A 19792-nucleotide genomic window follows, 5' to 3' on the forward strand; every position below is an offset into this window, starting at 1 on the left:
GCTGGCGTCCAGGGGGCGTGTCCAACAGGGTGGGAGGCGGGTCCTGAGAGGGCCTTGATGACTGGGCGATCAGGCTGTGCAGAGGGCAGCCCGGGAGAAGGCCGGGAAGATGGCGGCCTCCTGGAGGCTAGGCTGTGATCAGCGGTTGCTGCGTTGCCTCTTGGGCTTCTGCGGAAGCCCAGGGCTGGTTAAGGGGGCTGCTGGGTGGTCTGCCGGCCGTGGAGCTAGTTGGAGATGGTTTCACAGCACGCAGTGGCTGCGAGGTGAGTGGCTGGGGCTCGCTCAGCTTCTGTGTATCTGAGCAATGGGCCTGGGGCTGGAGCTTTTTGATTGAAGGCCTGCATCTGGGTGTGAGTTGCCAGGGGCTCACTGTTCCCTTGGCTTTTTCTCGGGGAGGAGTCTGCTGACGTGGCCTACTGCATGCCGCAAAGGGCTTTTGGGCAAACTAGGAGAACTTGATTCCGTCGCTGGCCGCCTGGGTGATATGGCTTCTCCGTGACCTTGCCTTGGAATTTGGGTTGTGAGGCATCTCTCGGGCCTTTTCCCAGTCACATTTCAGGTTTCTTTAGAGTTGTTAGGTTGACCAAGTTTGTTGAGATTTAAACGTCACCGTTAGCCGTTTTTATTCATTCTCCTGACCTGTTTCTATTGCGAGACCTTCGAGGCCACTTGGGTTGCTCCACGCGACGACTGTGGTAAAGGAGCCAATTTGTAAATGTCCAGCCATTAGACATAGGTCAGGAAGAATGTTTAACCAAAACATGAGCCTGAAAGAGTGAAAATTTAGGAGGGGAATCTTACCAAGAAGATGTCGACTTAAAGACATACAACATAAGAGTTGTGAGTTTAAGTTTTATTCAGCGGCTTACTGACGATTATAGAACGGGAGACAGCCACTCAGCTCCGAGGAACTGCTCTGCAGAGGTAGGGGGGAAGCCAGATTGTATATGAATTTTTTTGTCTAGGAAATACATACAGTCAAGCATATATCTTGGTAAAAGATTACTGCTAATCACAAAGAACAGATATCTCATGTTAATGGTTTTAGTATATTTCTATGAATAGGGAGATGTAAGAATCCAGGGTCATTGAAATTCTTCCTGAGAGATGCTTCGAACTATCTAAGGGCCTGTTTATCCAGAGCAGAGTGCTTCATCCTGAATTACTCTCAGGTCGCACTGTGGCTGGGCAACTTGAGTGGGTTATGAATTAACCCTTGTAGAGCTGGATAGTCATTGAAATTCTTCTTTGTTCACAAAATTTATTATAGAAAGTTGTCATTAAAGAGTGGTATTGACACAATTAACATAATTCTTACGGTGTTTAATACTATGTAATATAGTGTGCCCGGCATTATTTTTCTTCACATGGGTGGCGGGCAGGTACTGAGTGTATTATTACCTGCGCATCATTCAGTCACTCCACAGGATGAATTGTAATATGAAAAATTAGGTGCAGTAGGCATTGCCTACATATTCTGAGCTACTTGAGGCTCAGAAAAATGTTACATGAAGTTAATGTTAAGATGATTTCACTGAGATTTTAAGATCCAGTGATGAGACTTTTTTTTTTAATAAGTGATATATTCTGGTAATATCTACATTGTGAAATGGTATTTCAGCAATCGTCATGATAGCATTATTTTAAATAAGGTACTAAAATTCCAGACTGTGTATAAAGGATGGTAAGACCATTTAAGAGTTAAAGTATATGTCACTGACCTCGCTGTAAGTTTCTAAGATGATATACTCTTAAATACACATTATTGTTGTCTTGAGCATCATTTCCCTTTATGAAAAAATGTGTAAATCCCCAAACTCTTATGCATGTGTTCATTCTTTTCCTACACTCTTGAGTGGTGATTTCTTTTTGCCCTTGTTCCAAGATTGCAGAATAAACTGGGATTCATGTAGAATTTAAATTTTATAGTTTAATACCAAGAAGACCGATATTGCAAGCTGAAACCTCTTCTGAAGTGTTTGGTTTATTTCATCCAGAGAAAATAGTTCTGCAGCCATTCTGACATACCTTACAGTTCCAGCAGGGTCTTTATAAATGTATCATTCAGTGCTAAGTGTATGAAGGAATCAACAGATTCTGTAAACAAAATGGAGTGTATGGTGGCTCTTTATTTTTTGTACTTGGTAAGGAATACATTTACTATAGCTGGTGATCTACTGGATACTTTTCTTCAATCAAGGCCTTTCTTGTGTTAATGAAACATTTCTAGGGCAGAATTAAGGTTGGTAAATTTAAATCCAGGCGAGTTTCTTTGGGAATCTACTAGCACTGATTTTTAGAGAGGCATAAACCTATTTGAAAACTGATAAAAGCTATACCACTTCTTCAGAAAAATGCATACATGCAAAATTTTGTATGTGATTCTAGGGAACTTGTAGATCTCCCTGTAATTTATCTATAAATGCTACCTAGTCTCCAGGCTATTACCATGAACATTTTGGTCATTTCCTACAGAAAATAATTGTGCTACTTTGCAAGGGTATTTGCCATATCTGAGAACAAGAAAGGTGCATTTTAATATAGGGGTTTGAACTAAAAACAAATGACTCTTGATACATTTACACAGGTGACTACAACAAAGGCAGTTATCTGGAAATTTTGATTCATATCTGGGTTTGGGTTAAGTTTGTGCATTTAGGCTCATCCGATCATTCACCTTTACCTAAACATCTGTACTTCTCTTTCCTTTCTTTTCTCATATTGTTCCTTCAAATGGAGTGACCTTCCTTGTGGTTTGAAATTTTTCTTATTACTTCAATGCCACCCTCTTAAATCTTTTTACAGGCTCCTGGCAAGGGAATCGATGACACTCTAGAAATGGGTAATTTGAGGAGAGTTTTATAAGTGACTATTTTTGTGAATTTAGGGTGTAGAGATGGTGCTGTACTAATGGGCTGTTTTTTTGTATTTTTTTTCTGCGGTAGGCAGGCCTTTCACTGTTGCGGCCTCTCCCGTTGCGGAGCACAGGCTCCGGACGCGCAGGCTCAGCGGCCATGGCTTATGGGCCCACACCCTCCGCAGCATGTGGGATCCTCCCGGACCGGGGCACGAACCCGTGTCCCCTGCATCGGCAGGCGGACTCCCAACCACTGTGCCACCAGGGAAGCCCTAATGGGCTGTTTTGAGTAAGGTGCTGTGACCACCCCTTGGCTTGAAGAGGCATGGGAAGCGAGCACTTCCTGGAACTGGGGAGGAGGGAGCCTGTGGGAGGACCTCTAATGGAGCTGTGCCCTTCAGTTAAAGGATCCAGCCAGGCCAGGCAACCCTTCAAGGAGGGGGCTGGCGAAAAAAATGTCCTGACCTCACTCTTCTCTCTCCTTTCAGTCTCCTGTGTATTCTGCTCATTGGCAGAACCCAACTGGAGGCCAAAGCAAGGAGGCCTGTTGATGTAGCCCATATAGTAGTATGGGGGAGGGTTGATGAATAGATCTGGAAGGGCAGATGGGAGATGCCTCCCCAACCCACCTGAATTACCCATCAGTCATTACACTTTATATTGATGCCTCAGCTTTAGCACTGATACGATCAAGTCCTGGCTTGTGTGTGTCTGTATGGTAGGTCTCATGCTAAGAGAGGGGAAGAGAGCAATTGTAGTTTCTACACTTGGAAGAATCAAATGTAGTTTCCTTGGGTTGTTTCCCTAGGCCAGTGCTTTGCACAAGAGTAAGCACAGGCTCTTTATAACTGACCTGATTTTTAATGGGATTTTTCTGTCTACATTTGAATAGCTGAATAGGAATCAAGTCTATATGTAGGCTTCTGGGACACTTTTTTTTTTTTTTTTTTTCCCGGTACGCGGGCCTCTCACTGTTGTGGCCTCTCCCATTGCGGAGCACAGGCTCCGGACACACAGGCTCAGCAGCCATGGCTCACGGGCCAAGCCGCTCTGCGGCACGTGGGATCTTCCCGGACCGGGGCATGAACCCGTGTCCCCTGCATCAGCAGGCGGACTCTCAACCACTGCGCCACCAGGGAAGCCCCTGGGGCACTTTTTATAGAAAGAAAAATGTTCCTTTTGGAGCTATGGCATCTAATTTGGATTTTGGGGTTTTTTTACTTGTACTCCTAACTCGAGTCATCCTTGACTCCTGACTTTCATATGCCACATCCAAACTATCAGAAATTCTTGTTGACTCTACCTTTTAAATGTAATCTGACCACTCCTCACCACTTCTGCTACCAACTAGACTGGTGCAAGCTACCACCACCTCTAATCTAGATTATTGCAGGAGTGTCCCCATAGATGTCTCTACCACCACCCTTGGCCCAGTGCCGGCCATTCTCCATGCAGCTTTCAGAGTGCTGCTTTTAAATTATAAATCAGATCATGTTACTCCTCTGCTGAAAACCCTCCAAGAGCTCCTCATTAAACTCAGAATGAAATCTGAAGTCCTTAACTGTGGTTTACAAAGCACAATATGATATGAATCCTCCACCTCTCTGAGTTCAGCTCTGACCATGCCTCACCTCACACTCACTCCACTCCAGCACACAGGCTCCCTTGGTGAGTTCTGAACATACCAAGCATGCTCCCTGCACATTCTTTTTTTTTTTTAACTTAAAAAAATTATTTTTAATTTATTTTTCTTATGTGGGTAAACATACAATTTATTTTTTCTATGTTCTTTTTTAATATTTTTAATTTATTTATTTTTGGCTGCATTGGGTCTTCGTTGCTGCACGTGGGCTTTCTCTAGTTGCGGCAAGCAGGAGCTACTCTTCATTGCAGTGTGCAGGCTTCTCATTGCGGTGGCTTCTCTTGTTGTGGAGCATGGGCTCTAGGTGCGTGGGCTTCAGTAGTTGTAGCACGTGGGCTCAGTAATTGTGGCTTGTGGGCTGTAGAGTTCGGGCTCAGTAGTTGTGGCGCACAGGCTTAGCAGCTCTGCGGCATGTGGGATCATCCCGGACCAGGGCTCAAACCTGAGTCCCCTGCATTGGCAGGCGGATTCTCAACTACTGCACCACCAGGGAAGCCCTCTGCTCATTCTTGTGCTTGCTGTTTCCTCAGTTTCGAAGGCTCTCTTTCAGAGATTTGCATGGCTTCCTCCATTCAGCTCTACTCACTTTGTCAGAGGACGCCTTCTCTGATCAAACAATAAAATAGTTCCTCTACTGCAACTGGGTCCCCTTACTTTCCTTTCTTTTCTTAGAAGGATCTGGTCCTTAACATGCCTTTTCAGTCTCTCAGGACAAGTGTTCTAAGTCAGTAAAGGAGAACAGGTAACATGTTCATGGGTATCTTCACTTTGTATTTAAAATCCCATTATTTTAGCTTTTCTGCAGGGTTTATAGTTGTGACCGTGTCAAAGCATGTGCAGTTTTTCTTTTCTTTTTTGTAAATTAGAGCTTTGTGAACATAGCCATGTCTGTGGAACTGTAAACAAGTTCAATTTTTTTATTGTGGTTATTTATTTTACTCACTCGAAATTTTTTTCATGTCTTTCCATTGCTATTTAAATAATGTCAAACCCATTAACTAGGTATTAGAGTGTACTAGAAGGTACTATGGCTACCTACCATAAGTCAGTAGTCCCAACATACTTTTTTTAACTTACATGGCCTACTTTTCATTTTCATTACATTCTACTCTTTAGCCAAACTAAACTGTAATTCCCACCTCTTTATTAGCATATGATGTTTCCCTCACCTGGAATATCTCTGCTGGTCCCTCACCTTGTTTTATTTGCTCAGCAGATTTTTTAAATTAAAAGTTATTTTTATTGTAAAATATATATAAAATCTACCATTTTAACTATTTTTAAGTGTTTAGTTCTAGGGCATTAAGAGTGCTCACATTGTGTGCAGCTATTACCACTGTCTCCAGAACTTTTTCATAATCCCAAACTGAAACTCTGTACCCATTAAACAACAACTCCCCATTCTCCCCTCTCCCTAGCCCCTGGTAACCACTCTTCTACTTTCCCTGTGAATTTGCCTCTTCTAGGTACCTCATAAAAGCAGAATCATAAAATATTTGTCTTTTTGTGTCTGGCTTATTTCACTTAGCATAATGTCTTCAAGTTTCATCCATGTTGTTGCAGATATCTGAATCTCATCCCTTTTTAAGGCCGAATCACATTTTATTGGATGTATATACCACAATATTTTGTCTATGCATTCATCTATCCATGGACACTTGGTCTGTTTCCACCTTTTGGCCATTGTGAATAATGCTGCCGTGAACATGGCTGTGCAACACCTGTTCGAGTTCCCGCTTTCAGTTATTTTGGGTGTATACCCAGAAGTGAGGTTGCCTGATCAAATAAATGGTCATTCAATGTTTAATTTTTTGAGGAACCATTGGGTTGTTTTTCCACAGAAGCCGCATTGTTTTACTTTTCCACCAACAGTGCACAAGGGCTCTAATTTCTCCACGTCTTGCCAACACCTTGTTTTCTGGTTATTTTTTGATAATAGCCATTCTAATGAGTATAAAGTGGTACTAGCACACAAATGAAGATTTCCATTTTTGAACAGCTAGAATCTCGACTCTCAGCTCTTTGGCATTCTCACAGCACGTTTATATGCTACCCTCTAGTACTTGTGTATTTGTCTTGACTTCCCATTTAAACTATAATCCTTTGAGGTCAAGATTCTGGTCTTATGTGGGTCTGAGGCTAGGATAGCAGGAGCTCAGAAAGCATTTGTTGAATGCCTAATTTTACCCTTTAGCTTTGGTAGTCAATATGACAGTACCACAGAAAGTAAAACATTTGCCAGTGACATTAATGAGAGTTTGGTTTTCAAATGTGCAGTACAGTTAAAAGAGAGTTCAAGAGTTAGTGTACTTTAGCAATGAGGACAAGGCTGGATAAGGTAAAGAGTAGAAAGGAAACCTTCATGTTTAGATTATGAAGGTGAAAGGAACCTGTGAATCCATGGCTCATTACTGAGGAAGAAATTGTAAAGTAGGATATTGTGATACATCTAGCCAACTGTCTGGCTGCCTTCAGAGTCTACCCTTAACCATTTCTGGGCTGCCTATTAATAATAAACAGCTAACAGTTTTGAGACTTACTTTTTGCCAGACTCCATCGTAATGACTTGGCATGTGTAACCTTGTTTAGACCTTACCAAACTCTTTATTTTACAGAAGAGGCAATCAGAGCACAGAATGACTAGGTAACTTGTAGGTGCTGGATTGATAATTTGAACCTAGGCAGTTTGGCTCCAGGGCCTGTTCTCTAAATCACAGTGGTGTGCTGCTGCTTAAGGTAAAAAAAAAAAAAAAGTCATTTTATTAAATAATAAAATATTTTAACACAGTCGTGCATGCATATAGTTTAAATAGTCAAATGGTACTAAAAGGCTTATAACAATACGATGGGTCTCTGACCCATCTCTCCCTGCTCCCCCAGTCATCTTCCTCCTTAGAAGCAACAAGTTTTGTCTCTTGTTGCTTCTAAGTGTCCTCTGACATTTGTTCACCTCTCTATTTTATGTTATATATTATATATGTTGTATATTATCTGTGTATGACTTCTGATCAGTCATCCCCGTTTTCTTTCCACCATTCACCCAATGTAGTTATTTTGCAATTCTTAATTAAATCTATATTCAGTGCTTACACCAAACAAATAATGCTTAACTGAGAATTGTCCTATATCGTCCCATATTATGATTGTTACCTTTCTTTCTTTTTGCTTTTTTTCAAGTCGTTGCCTTTAAAATTTTTTCTTCAGTTTTCTCTGTAACTATTACTGATTCATCCCACACCATCTAATAGCTTTTTAGCACAATTTCTGTTATTGTCAGTCACTTCAGCTGATCTCTCAGTTAACTTACTTTTGCAATTTCTATATACAGTATCTCCAGGTGTGTAGGTTCAACCTCTGTTCCGAAGGTCTTCTCTTTTACCTCTGCAGAGGAAACAACCTCCAGTCTTCGGCTGAATGAGGGTGGTGTTACCCAGCACTTAAATAGCATTTACCCAAACCTCCCACCCCACCGCCCCCAGTGTTTCCAGAGGTCCTCAGTACTGCCAGTTCTTGGGCCTTTGGGAAATTCTTGTATAAACCAGGTTGATTATCTCAGCTTTCTCCACTTCTAGTTTAGCATTCAGCTTTCTAGTCAATTATTTCTATCTACATTATTTACTTTTCTGCTTCCAAAATTGTGTTCTATTGTTCCTTCTTTTCTCCCTGTTCTTGTGGGTTTTTGTTTAAAAGTAACAAGAAACAAAGAAATAAAAAGCAGGTATAATAAAAACCATCAACTAGAGATAGGTACTATTGTCATTTTGGAGTATATCCTTTCAGTCTTTGTGTACATACAAGCTAAGCAGGTAGAAATTGGATTATGCCATATATACTGTTTGTGGGCGTCTTTCATTACATGTATTACTCTAAATGATATTTTCTCACAAACTATTACGCATACATTTTCTATTGTTGTTCATTGACATTTTCAATGTATTCTTATACCAAAATAAGTATTTGTGACATTTTCAATCTATTCTTATACCAAAGTAAGTATTTGTGACATTTTCAATCTATTCTTATGCCAAAATAAGTATTTGAACAAAGAAGACCCATATGACAAGCACTTATCTTTTAAAAAATTGCTGGGCTTCCCTGGTGGCGCAGTGGTTGAGAGTCCGCCTGCCGATGCAGGAGACACGGGTTCGTGCCCCGGTCCGGGAGGATCCCACATGCTGTGGAGCGGCTGAGCCCGTGAGCCATGGCCACTGAGCCTGCGCGTCCAGAGCCTGTTGCTCTGCAGCGGGAGAGGCCACAACAGTGAGAGGCCCGCGTACCGCAAAAACAAAAAACAAAACAAAAAACAAAAATTGCTTTACCTTTATTCAAAACTGCAGTATTAATATTATTCTATGCCCTGGTATTGATTTTGAAATTACCTTTACGTCTTATGGCTTTATTTCATCCAGCCTGCAGGTGGCAGAATTGTTTTATTTAAGCAGAAATTTTAAAGGTCAATTTTATTTAATGAGTTCTTGCATTGGAAAAGAGAGGTGATTAAATGAGCAGCATCTCTTCCTATTAAAAAAGAAGCAAATTAATATAAGGAACAGAGAGCTGCACTAAAAAAGTACAGGGTAATTTATTTCTTCAATTTATCTGTCTTCATTTCATGATTTTTGTGTTTGGATGTATAAATGGACTAGAGCATGACGTCCAAGCAGTACCATAAGTAAATTGTGGAATTTCCTTAATTCAGTCAGAGTAATGGGGCTTAGATCTGCTTCATTATTAGCCACAAAGCTATTTGTTCTGCATTTGTATTTTAAGAGTTTGCTTATATTAATCTTTTTTTTTTAATCTGGAAACCTTTTAGAATTGATGTATAGATCATCAGTTTAAAGCTTTTATAGGTTTTGCTGAAGTACAAGTGTTTTGAGATAAAAGAAATCCTCTAGAGAACAAGAAATTAGATTAGTGTAGTTTGCTGTAAGATTCAGTGATTGATCATTTGCTCATGTGCCTGAGAAGGAAGGTAAAGCAGCAATATACTGAGTGAAAAATTTCAGCTTATTGTGTCATTATATTGAGGCAATAAAAAAAGAGATTAAGACAGTTGTGACGGATTTGTGAGACTCTGCTGTTAAAATAAGTATATTTAAATATAAACTGGAACAACGTACATTACGGTAGTTACCTTACAAGTTTTTAAATATGTTTTTTAACTGCTCTAGAAGGGCAGACTTTATAAGCCATTAGGTATACTTTGTTAGCTTGATGAAAAGAAATAGAACACTAAAATGACTACAAAAGGGTTAAAGTCTAACAAAATTTGGGGTATTTTTTGAGTACTAATTGAAATAACCTGTATGACCAGTGGAGTAAAAAACTGCATTTCCTTTATTCTTATAGTTGTGTCCAGTTATGAGTAGGAACTGTAATTGGGGCCCATTTCAAGGCCTCCTCAGTTTGACAGGAAAAAAGTAGAATGTACTGCTTATTGGAATGAGAAGGGAAGCTCCGTATAATTCCTAATGAAATTAAACAACATTATGTGTAGGTTAAAATTCCAAGGAATCTAGAAAAGCCCACACTATGTTCAGTAGAATTGATGGCAGCCATAAAGGCCAGATATTAGTTATATGCAGCCCTGTCATTCAAAACTGATATTATGATTATATAATTACTTTCCCACTGGAAAAAAAAATATTTGGAAAAGATGTATATAATGTTCAGGTTGAAAGAGGATATACTAGAATGAAATATGCATTATTATTAGTAAATTAATGCTTCCTTTTAAAAATAATTTTCTAGCATGAGCATCTGAGGATAGGTTAGTTAGATTTAGCAGAAAACACACTGCACGTTGTACTCTCCATGTAAGTCAGTATAAGCAATCAAGATAGTACCGAATAATGGAAACGTCCAAAATGTCTTTCTTTGGTTTTTGTCACCTTCATTTCAGAGTAAGGATAATGATCTATTACAGAATTTTTATATTTTATTGTCATTCAGAGAAGCGGTTTCAACTCATCTATGAAGGGTGGCTGTATGAGGAGTGATTATGTTCTTTTTATTTTTTAAATATGAAAAATTTTAAGATTCTTGATGTGGTAATTCATAAAACGCAAAAAGTTTCATAATGAAGTACTTAATGTCAGGAAAAATGTGACGGTCTCGTAGGTGAGAGATTGTAATAGGAGGGAGAAGCATGAAATAAATATTAATTGTATCATGGCAACTAGAACCAAGGTATAAAAATATTGAAGAGAGACTTTGTTTTGAGAGAACTGAGTTGATATTTGTCATAAATTGGAATCTGGACATAGAATCATAGAAGTTCATTTATTTTGCTTCTTTGTAGTGGAACTCTATTTGATGTATAAATTTACTGTGTATATGATTTTGAAATATTGCATCTCGTAGCGCCAGGCTTGAACTTTTTGATAGAGAGGGATTGTTAGGCTGCTTGATTGGACACGTGAAGAATGCTCACATGGATTTGATATGTCTGGTTCTGTTTGAATTTCTGGATGAATAGGCTATAAATAACCAATGATTAATTAGGTGATAATCCATATTGGTAAGGATAATCAATTAACGATGAGCAGTGGTACAGTGTAGGAGAGGACAGCCTTGAGAGTTAGGCAGAATTCAAATCCCTTAATCAGTGGATTGTAGTTTTCTCATTGATGAAATGGGCGTGTTGACTTAGAATTTGGTTCAGGCTCTATCATTGTTGGGGTATTGAGAGTGATGATTCTACATTTCTATCCTTGTAGATTGGTACCAATTGAGAAGGCAAAAACCAGACAGATGGAGATCAGAGTAACAGTTTTAATGTTGATGGTTTTGTTGTATTGGAAAATGTGACTTATATCTGTGGCCTTCTGCAGTTGGACTCCTCAGTACAACCCCTGTTTAGACTTTGGGCTTTTGTTTGAGAGAGACAGTTTGTGTATACAAAGCAAACACACATCCTGAATTGCTTCCCAGCACCCACTGGGCCCTGATGGCAGGAATAGAGAGAGGTGGGCTTACTATCTGCCTTTGAAAGGCAGGTCCATTTATGCCTAGTGCATAGAACTGAAAGGAAAATACAGGTTCCCTATAGGCAGACAGGTCTTAAAATGAGGAAAAGGCTGAGGCAGTTGTATTTGCCTGGATCCTTTTCCCAGTCCTTTAGAGGGGAGTGAATGAACAGTGACGGGAGGATAAAAGCTTCCTTCCAAATGCTTCAGAAATGGCACTTCTTTACCATGAAGCCATAGGAACTCTCCATTTGAAATTACAATAACATTAGTTCAGTTCCCCAAAGGAAATATTTAACTACATTTAACATTAGCATTCAATTCCCTTATTATTTTTTTTTTAAAGAAGATGTTGGGGGTAGGAATTTATTAATTAATTTGTTTTTTTATTTTTGCTGTATTGGGTCTTCGTTTCTGTGCGAGGGCCTTCTCTAGTTGTGGCAAGCGGGGGCCACTCTTCATCGCGGTGCGCGGGCCTCTCACTATCGCGGCCTCTCTTGTTGCGGAGCACAGGCTCCAGACGCGCAGGCTCAGTAGTTGTGGGTCACGGGCCTAGTTGCTCTACGGCATGTGGAATCCTCCCAGACCAGGGCTCGAACCTGTGTCCCTTGCATTAGCAGGCAGACTCTCAACCACTGCGCCACCAGGGAAGCCCCCCTTATTTTTTTTTAACACATCTTTATTGGAGTATATAATTGCTTTACAGTTGTGTTAGTTTCTGCTATATAACAAAGTGAATCAGCTGTATGTATACATATATCCCCATATCTCCTCCCTCTTGAGCCTCCCTCCCACTCTCCCTATCCCACCCTTCTAGGTGGTCACAAAGCACCGATCTGATCTCCCTGTGTTATGGGGCTGCTTCCCACAAGCTATCTATTTTATATATATGTCAATGCTGATGTCTCACTTCCTCCCAGCTTACCCTGCCCCCCACCCCCATGTCCTTAAGTCCATTCTCTACGTCTGCATCTTTATTCCTGTCCTGCCCCTAGGTTCATCAGAACCTTTTTTTTTTTTAGATTCCATATACATGTTAGCATACGGTTTTTGTTTTTCTCTTTCTGACTTACTTCACTCTGTATGACAGTCTCTAGGTCCATCCACCTCACCACAAATAACTCAATTTCGTTTCTTTTTATGGCTGAGTAGTATCCCATTGTATATATGTGCCACATCTTCTTTATCCATTCATCTGTCGATGGACACTTAGGTTGCTTCCATGTCCTGGCTATTTGTAAATAGTGCTGCATTGAACATTGTGGTACATGTCTCTTTTTGAACTATGGTTTTCTCAGGGTATATGCCCAGTAGTGGGATTGCTGGGTCGTATGGTAGTTCTATTTTTAGTTTTTTAAGGAACCTCCATACTGTTCTGCGTAGTGGCTGCATCAATTTACATTCCCACCAACAGTGCAAGAGGGTTCCCTTTTCTCCATACCCTCTCCAATATTTATTGTTTGTAGATATTTTGATGATGGCCATTCTGACCAGTGTGAGGTGATACCTCACCGGGTTTTGATTTGCATTTCTCTAATGATTGGTGATGTTCAGCATCCTTTCATGTGTTTGTTGGCAATCTGTATATCTTCTTTGGAGAAATGTCTATTTAAGTCTTCTGCCCATTTTTTGATTGGGTTGTTTGTTTTTTTGATATCGATTCCCTTATTTTTAACCCTAAAACATCAATGGGGAAAAAAAGCCCTATTCTACCCTTTTCCACATTTGAATTATGTCAGATGTGGTGTATTTTGCTTTTTTGGGTCAGAGAGTTGAATAATCTGAGGAGAGAATAGGTTTTGTGGAAGATTTCAGGCAATGTAATTTGTTACTATGGCTACTGCTAAATAAGAACTGGAGCACTCTGTGAACTATTTTATTAGTATAAACTTTATGTAAATTGTAATCTAACAGCTGTGCACTCTTTAAGTATGGTCCTGGACAGTGGAATTATCGGGAAGCACATCTGGCCAAATATATAGCGTGTCTCCTTTTTTGATACCTAAGGAAAAAGTGGCTATGCTTTATTGAGAGGTCACCCTGGTTTGAGTCTATCGTTTTGGATCCCTAGCTGAACTGTGGTATGAAACACAATCTGAGATTAATTTAACTACTTAAGTTCACTTACCCTATCATTCTTAACAAAGCAAACCTCTGCTTTTCACACTTAGCAAGAACCTTTGATTTCTGAATAGTGTAATATTAGATTAAAGTAAAAACACAACCAGTTTCTAAAGTTTAATCTTGATTATTCTGTTGTAAGTCTAATAATTCTTCTGTTGCAGGTTATCAGGACTTTAGTTTTTTTGTTTTTTTTTCTGTCTTTTCCTTTGGTCATTCTACTTGTAAATATTTTTTTGCAGCAACAAAAGGGGAAGGAGAAGATGAAACATAAATCAGCTTTTCTTTTTTTTAATCTTGTAAGCACCTGGCTTGAAAATATGCATAGAGGGCTTGGGGAACTATGAAAAAGGAGTTGAAAATATTCCAGAAAAGATTACTGAACACTTAGTTTGACCAGTTTTGTGTCTTTCAGACTGTGGAATATTTTTTTTCTCAAATTGAATTAGATATTAATTTACTTGAACTTGTTGTTGCTGCCTCATGAGGTGCATTATTTTTTGTGTTTAATCTTTCCTTTTTTCAATTTCAGCTGATCCTATTACGATACTAATGCCATCACTGTCTCCTACAATGGAAGAAGGGAACATTGTGAAATGGCTGAAAAAGGAAGGTGAGCAATGCATTTCTAATACCTGTGTTATTTGATCATTTTGGTGTTTTCCTAATCAGGTGGTTTACACAATACATGATATACATGAAATGATTGGTTCCTTTGCTTATTAATCTTAATTGTTTAAATAAAAATTTCTCATGGTAATGTAGCAAAGGTTTTCTGGGTTCAGCCTGTATCTTTTCACAAGCAGAGAATGGTAAACTATTTTAATGCTTTTTTCCAAGTTTTAGTTCTTATTCTTAGCTTTTAGTTTCAACATCATAAATTTGTCAATCCCCTAAAGTTAACTTGTGACTTTATAATGATTCTTTGTGTGTGCTTCCTGTAACTAGGCAAGCTGATTATAAATTTCATTGGAAAGAATAGATAAGTAAGAATAATAAGAAAAACTCTCATTAAAGAAGAGCAGCAGAGGAGAGCTGTAGACCTACTAGATATTGAAACATGTTATTAAGCCTTTATAATAAAAACTGTGGTATTGGTGCTTAAAAAGACAGACTAACAGAACTGAATGGAAAATGAGGAAGTAGACATGAATATTTAGTGTTTAAATAATGAAGGAAGACGATATTAGATTTAGTCTTTGTACTATCCCAATAATAAATTACAAGTGAATCAGTCACTTAATATACAAAAATGAAACCAGACAAGTACTAGGAAAAAGGCTGGTGAATTCCTCTGAACCTGGAAGTGGATAAACACCCTAACTACAACTCAAAATCCAGATGCAATAAGGGAAATATAGATAAATTTTATGGTAAAAATAATAACTTTATTATAGCTGAAAACATAATAAATAAAGTAAAAAAGATGACAAATTGGAGAAGGGTATTTGCAGTTTTTAATCACAAAGGGTTAGTATTTCTAAAAAATAGAGAATAAGAAAACTATCAACTCAGCAAGATATAAGAACAGATGGTTTGCAGAAAAAGAACTGCAAATTGCCTCTAACATATGAAAAGCTATTTAATATTTGTACTAATAAATATGTAGATTAATACTACACTGATATATCATTTCTTACCAATCATATTGACAGAAATTAAAAAGTTTGACAAGTTATTCTGTTGATGAGACTGTGGAGGGAATGGGGGGAAGCAGGCACTCTCAAACATTGCTGTAGGAAATGCAAAATGGTATAAGACCTAGGTGAGAGAACTTGTCAATACCTAGAAAACTTACATTTATATTTACCCTTTTGCCAGGCAGTTCTATTTCTAGGGATCCTATCTCAAGGCAAAAATAAGAAAAGTTGCACATATGAGGCTATTTATTGCAGCAGTGTTTGTAATAGCAAAAGTTAGAAACAATCCATCTGTTGGTCAGTACACAATTTGATGAATAACATATACTATATCCACAACTATAGAAAGGAAGGAAGAGTGTCTCTTTTTACTATTGTAGAGTGACTTTCAGGGGAAAAAAGCAGGGTGGTGACTAATAGATATAGTGTGTATCATTCATTGAAGAAAGGGATGGGAATACTAATATTTGGAAATTTTTTTTAAAAAAGGATAAAACAGAAACTTAACAAAAAAATGGTTATTTGTAGTGTGATGGAGGAAACAGTGTGGTGGGTGGAGAGAGGAGCAGAAGCTAGACTTCTCTGAATACATCTTGTTTTGTCTCCTTAACTTGGAACCATATACATATTTTGCATAATTTTAACACAGAATTTAATTTTAAAAGATCCCTAAAAATGGAAACCAATTGAAATAGGAGAACCTAATTATATATTGAGTTGCTGATATAACAACCATGCAGGGAGGGGCTATTTCAGATGTCAACAAACTTGACTATCTATTGCTACTAGATTGTAATTAAAGGACAATGACATCTCTAAAAATATCTTAAACTGTTTAGAGTAATAGTATTATAGTGGTTATGTTGGTATTGTTATTCTAAGGTTTTTTAAAATTATGGGATAAAGCAAATGAGTGATTAAGGTGATATTATTGGGAATCCAGCATTTGAGTGTGGTTTAAAGGAAAAACAGCTGAAAGATAGCTAAGGTTAAGGAAAGATCCTGTGATGGTAAATTTTCTAGCTCTTTTTCATGGCAGGGCCTGGAAAAATGACAAACCCACTAGCAATGAGCACCCCTAACAGTGAGACTATAGCATCTAATGTCATTTCCTACTAAAGTAAACCAAAGCTCCTTGGAAAATAGCTACTTCCAGGTCTGGGGCAGGAAATGTACAAGATGAGCTTGGAACATCTTGTCAATTTAGAAAGGAAAACAGTTATCAAAAACTCCTGAGGGCGTCCTAAAGGACTCAGGAGCCAAAAATGGGACAATTTGAGGATCAGTAAGAATAATATCTACAGTGTATTGAAACACATTAAATATATTTAAATTTGAAGCTCACAATAATACTAAAGAAAAATACTAATAGTTGGTCTGCTTTTGGGGGATGCTAGTAAATTAACTCATTTTGAAAACTGGTAATAGGTGGAAAGACTCAAGTATTTTTCCCTGCCTTTCCTATATGAACTGTAGCTTAGAGCAACCAAGTAGTAGGTGATGATAAGTTTCTAATTATTGGCATATCCCAACTCTTAAAAGATGGAGGAATGATAGAATGTCACTGTATCACAATTTTGCAGTCTCTAATGAATTAAGGGATATAGCCAGTGACCATCAGTGGTTGCTAATATCACAGTAAGAGAGAAAACCAGATAGTACCACCAGCTATAAGGTTGTCTTGCCAGAAAATTGAGCTGAATTGATCAAGCCTGTAGTTCTTGCTACCAATTTCCAGGAAATATAGGGGGAAAAGGCATGTATCTAATGACACCATGAGGAGTATATCAGCATAACCCAGACTGTGGGGATTTCTACAGGCCAGTTTCGTCAACAAATAAATGTCAAGGGATGGGAAGATGGGGAAAGGAAGGAGGTAGAGGAACCTATAGCTTCAAGGAGATTTAAGAGACCGGTTCCAATGTAGGGAACTTACTTTGTTGATGATTCAAGCAAATAAAACATTTGGGGAATTTGAAAATTATATGTTTAATTAGATTAAGGAATTAATCATTTTAGAGGTTTAATGATACTATGCTAATAATTTTTAAAATCTTATCTATAAGAGATATGAGTTGAAATATTTATATATGAAATGATAGTACGTCTGGCCTTACCTTCACAATACCTCTGGTGGGAGGATAAGAGTATAAGTATTCATGAGTCAGTTGACAGTTGTAATAGTTGTAAAAGTTGGTTCATTAACTTTCCTTATAACTTTTGTATGTGTTTGAACTTTCTGTACTAATGTATATTTTCTAAAGTTGTCCAGTCAGTAGTCTTTGGGATATAACTTGGAGTGAGAAACTACTCTTTCCTCAGCTTTTTATAAGCTCCAAGTGAATTTGAATCTTGCTGTTACTAAGAAAATACTTGCTACAATACTACCTACAAAGCTATATTAATCTATTGTTTATAGCAACCATTTTGCCAGATTTTTTTAAATTTATTTTTTTACTGAGGTAACATTGGTTTATACCATTGTCTGTTTCACGTGTACAACGTTATATTTCTACTTCTGTATATGCTACAGCATGCTCACCACCAAAAACTTAGTTTCCGTCTGTCACCATACAGTTGATCTTCTTTGCCCATTTTGTCCTCCCCTCCTTCCCCTGGCCCTTCTGCTCTGGTAACCACTACTGTGTTCTCTGTAGCTACGTGTTTGTTCCCACTTGGTTTGCTTTGTTCATTTCTTTTGTTTTGTTTTTTATATTCTACATATCATGAAATTCTACAGTATTTGTCTTTCTTTGACTTATTTCATCTAGCATAATACCCTCAAGGTCCATCCATGTTGTTGCAAATAGCGAAATTTTCATCTTTTTTGTGGCTGAGTAGTATTCCATTATATATATGCATATATCTCACATCTTTTTTTTTTTTGGCAGTGCACGGGCCTCTCACTGTTGTGGCCTCTCCCGTTGCGGAGCACAGGCTCCGGACGCGCAGGCTCAGCGGCCATGGCTCACGGGCCTAGCCGTTCCGTGGCATGTGGGATCTTCCCGGACCAGGGCACGAAACCATGTCCCCTGCATTGGCAGGCAGACTCTCAACCACTGCGCCACCAGGGAAGCCCTATATCTCACATCTTTATCCATTTATCCATTGATGGGCACGTAGGTTGTTTCCATACCTTGGCTATTGTAAATAATTATTTTCCCAGATTTTAATACTTGGTATGGTGCTTAAAAAATAAGACTAAGCATATGAAGGCCAAAGAGATAAGGATGCTACAGCACTCATGGTGCAGAAGGAGGACAGAGGAAAAATTACTGTGAAGGAAGCTGGAGAAGGAGACTTTTTATTTTTCTGGCAGCTGCTTTCTTTTCCTTTTTCCTTCCTCTGGTCATTGCCATATGTGTCTGTAGAGTAACCAGGTACTGACTGTGGGATAGATTCTTTTAGCCATCTCCCTATGCTTTACTCATTCTGCAACATGTTAAACTTTTGGGTAGATGAATCTCCAGTCCCTTATTAGGGCTCATTGGACAGATGCACAGAGAAATTGACCAGATGAGTGCCCCATAGCCATTATTATGCTTCAGCGTGAGAAATGGTCTGGGAGGATTTGACTGATTCCAGAGACTAGCCCTGGCAAGGACTTCTGGGGTCTCTGTATGTGATTCAGTGGGCATGGGAGGTCATCCAGGCAAATCTTGGTATTGAGTGGTCCAGGCTAGCGCTCATAAAATTGTATAGATTAAAAGCTTTTGCACAGTAAAGGAAACCATAAACAAGATGAAAAGACAACCCTCAGAATGGGAGAAAATATTTGCAAACGAAGCAACTGACAAAGGATTAATCTCCAAAATACACAAGCAGCTCAAACGGCTCAATATCAAAAAAACAAACAACCCAATCCCCAAATGGGCAGAAGACCTAAATAGACATCTCTCCAAAGAAGGTACAGATTGCCAACAAACACATGAAAGGCTGTTCAGCATCACTAATCATTAGAGAAATGCAAATCAAAACTACAGTGAGGTATCATCTCACACCGGTCAGAATGGCCATCATCAAAAAATCTACAAACAATAAATGCTGGAGAGGGTGTGGAGAAAAGGGAACCCTCTTGCACTGTTTGTGGGAATGTAAATTGATACAGCCACTATGGAGAACAATATGGAGGTTCCTTAGAAAACTTAAAATAGAACTACCATATGACCCAGTAACCCCACTGCTGGGCATATACCCTGAGAAAACTATAGTTCAAAAAGAGACATGGGGCTTCCCTGGTGGCGCAGTGGTTGAGAGTCTGCCTGCTAGTGCGGGGGACACGGGTTCGAGCCCTGGTCTGGGGGGATCCCGCGTGCCGCGGAGTGGCTGGGCCCGTGAGCCACGGCTGCTGAGCCTGCACGTCTGGAGCCTGTGCTCCGCAACGAGAGAGGCCACAACAGTGAGAGGCCCGCGCACCACGATGAAGAGTGGCCCCCGCTTGCCACAACTGGAGGAAGCCCTCGCACAGAAACTAAGACCCAACGCAGCAAAAATAAATTAATTAATTAATAAATTCCTACCCCCAACATCTTCTTAAAAAAAAAAGAGAGACATGTACCAC

At 39.0% G+C, this 19792-nt stretch overlaps 1 protein-coding gene across 2 annotated transcripts in view; it reads left to right on the top strand.

Annotated features, from left to right (window-relative positions):
* The first annotated feature begins 96 nt into the window (after positions 1-96).
* Positions 97-19792, top strand: part of PDHX (pyruvate dehydrogenase complex component X) — a 76005-nt gene continuing 56309 nt past the window's right edge. For both annotated transcript variants that reach the window (XR_003004124.1, XM_024752607.1), the window contains exons 1-2: positions 97-263; positions 14124-14204. Coding sequence is in view for 1 of the 2 variants with exons in the window: in XM_024752607.1 (XP_024608375.1) it covers positions 110-263; positions 14124-14204 (235 nt within the window). In the remaining variant the exon portion in view is untranslated. The remainder of the gene's footprint in view (positions 264-14123; positions 14205-19792) is intronic.

Source organism: Neophocaena asiaeorientalis, unplaced genomic scaffold (assembly GCF_003031525.2).
Source record: "Neophocaena asiaeorientalis asiaeorientalis breed wild unplaced genomic scaffold, Neophocaena_asiaeorientalis_V1.1 scaffold196, whole genome shotgun sequence".
Taxonomy (NCBI): Eukaryota; Metazoa; Chordata; class Mammalia; order Artiodactyla; family Phocoenidae; genus Neophocaena; species Neophocaena asiaeorientalis.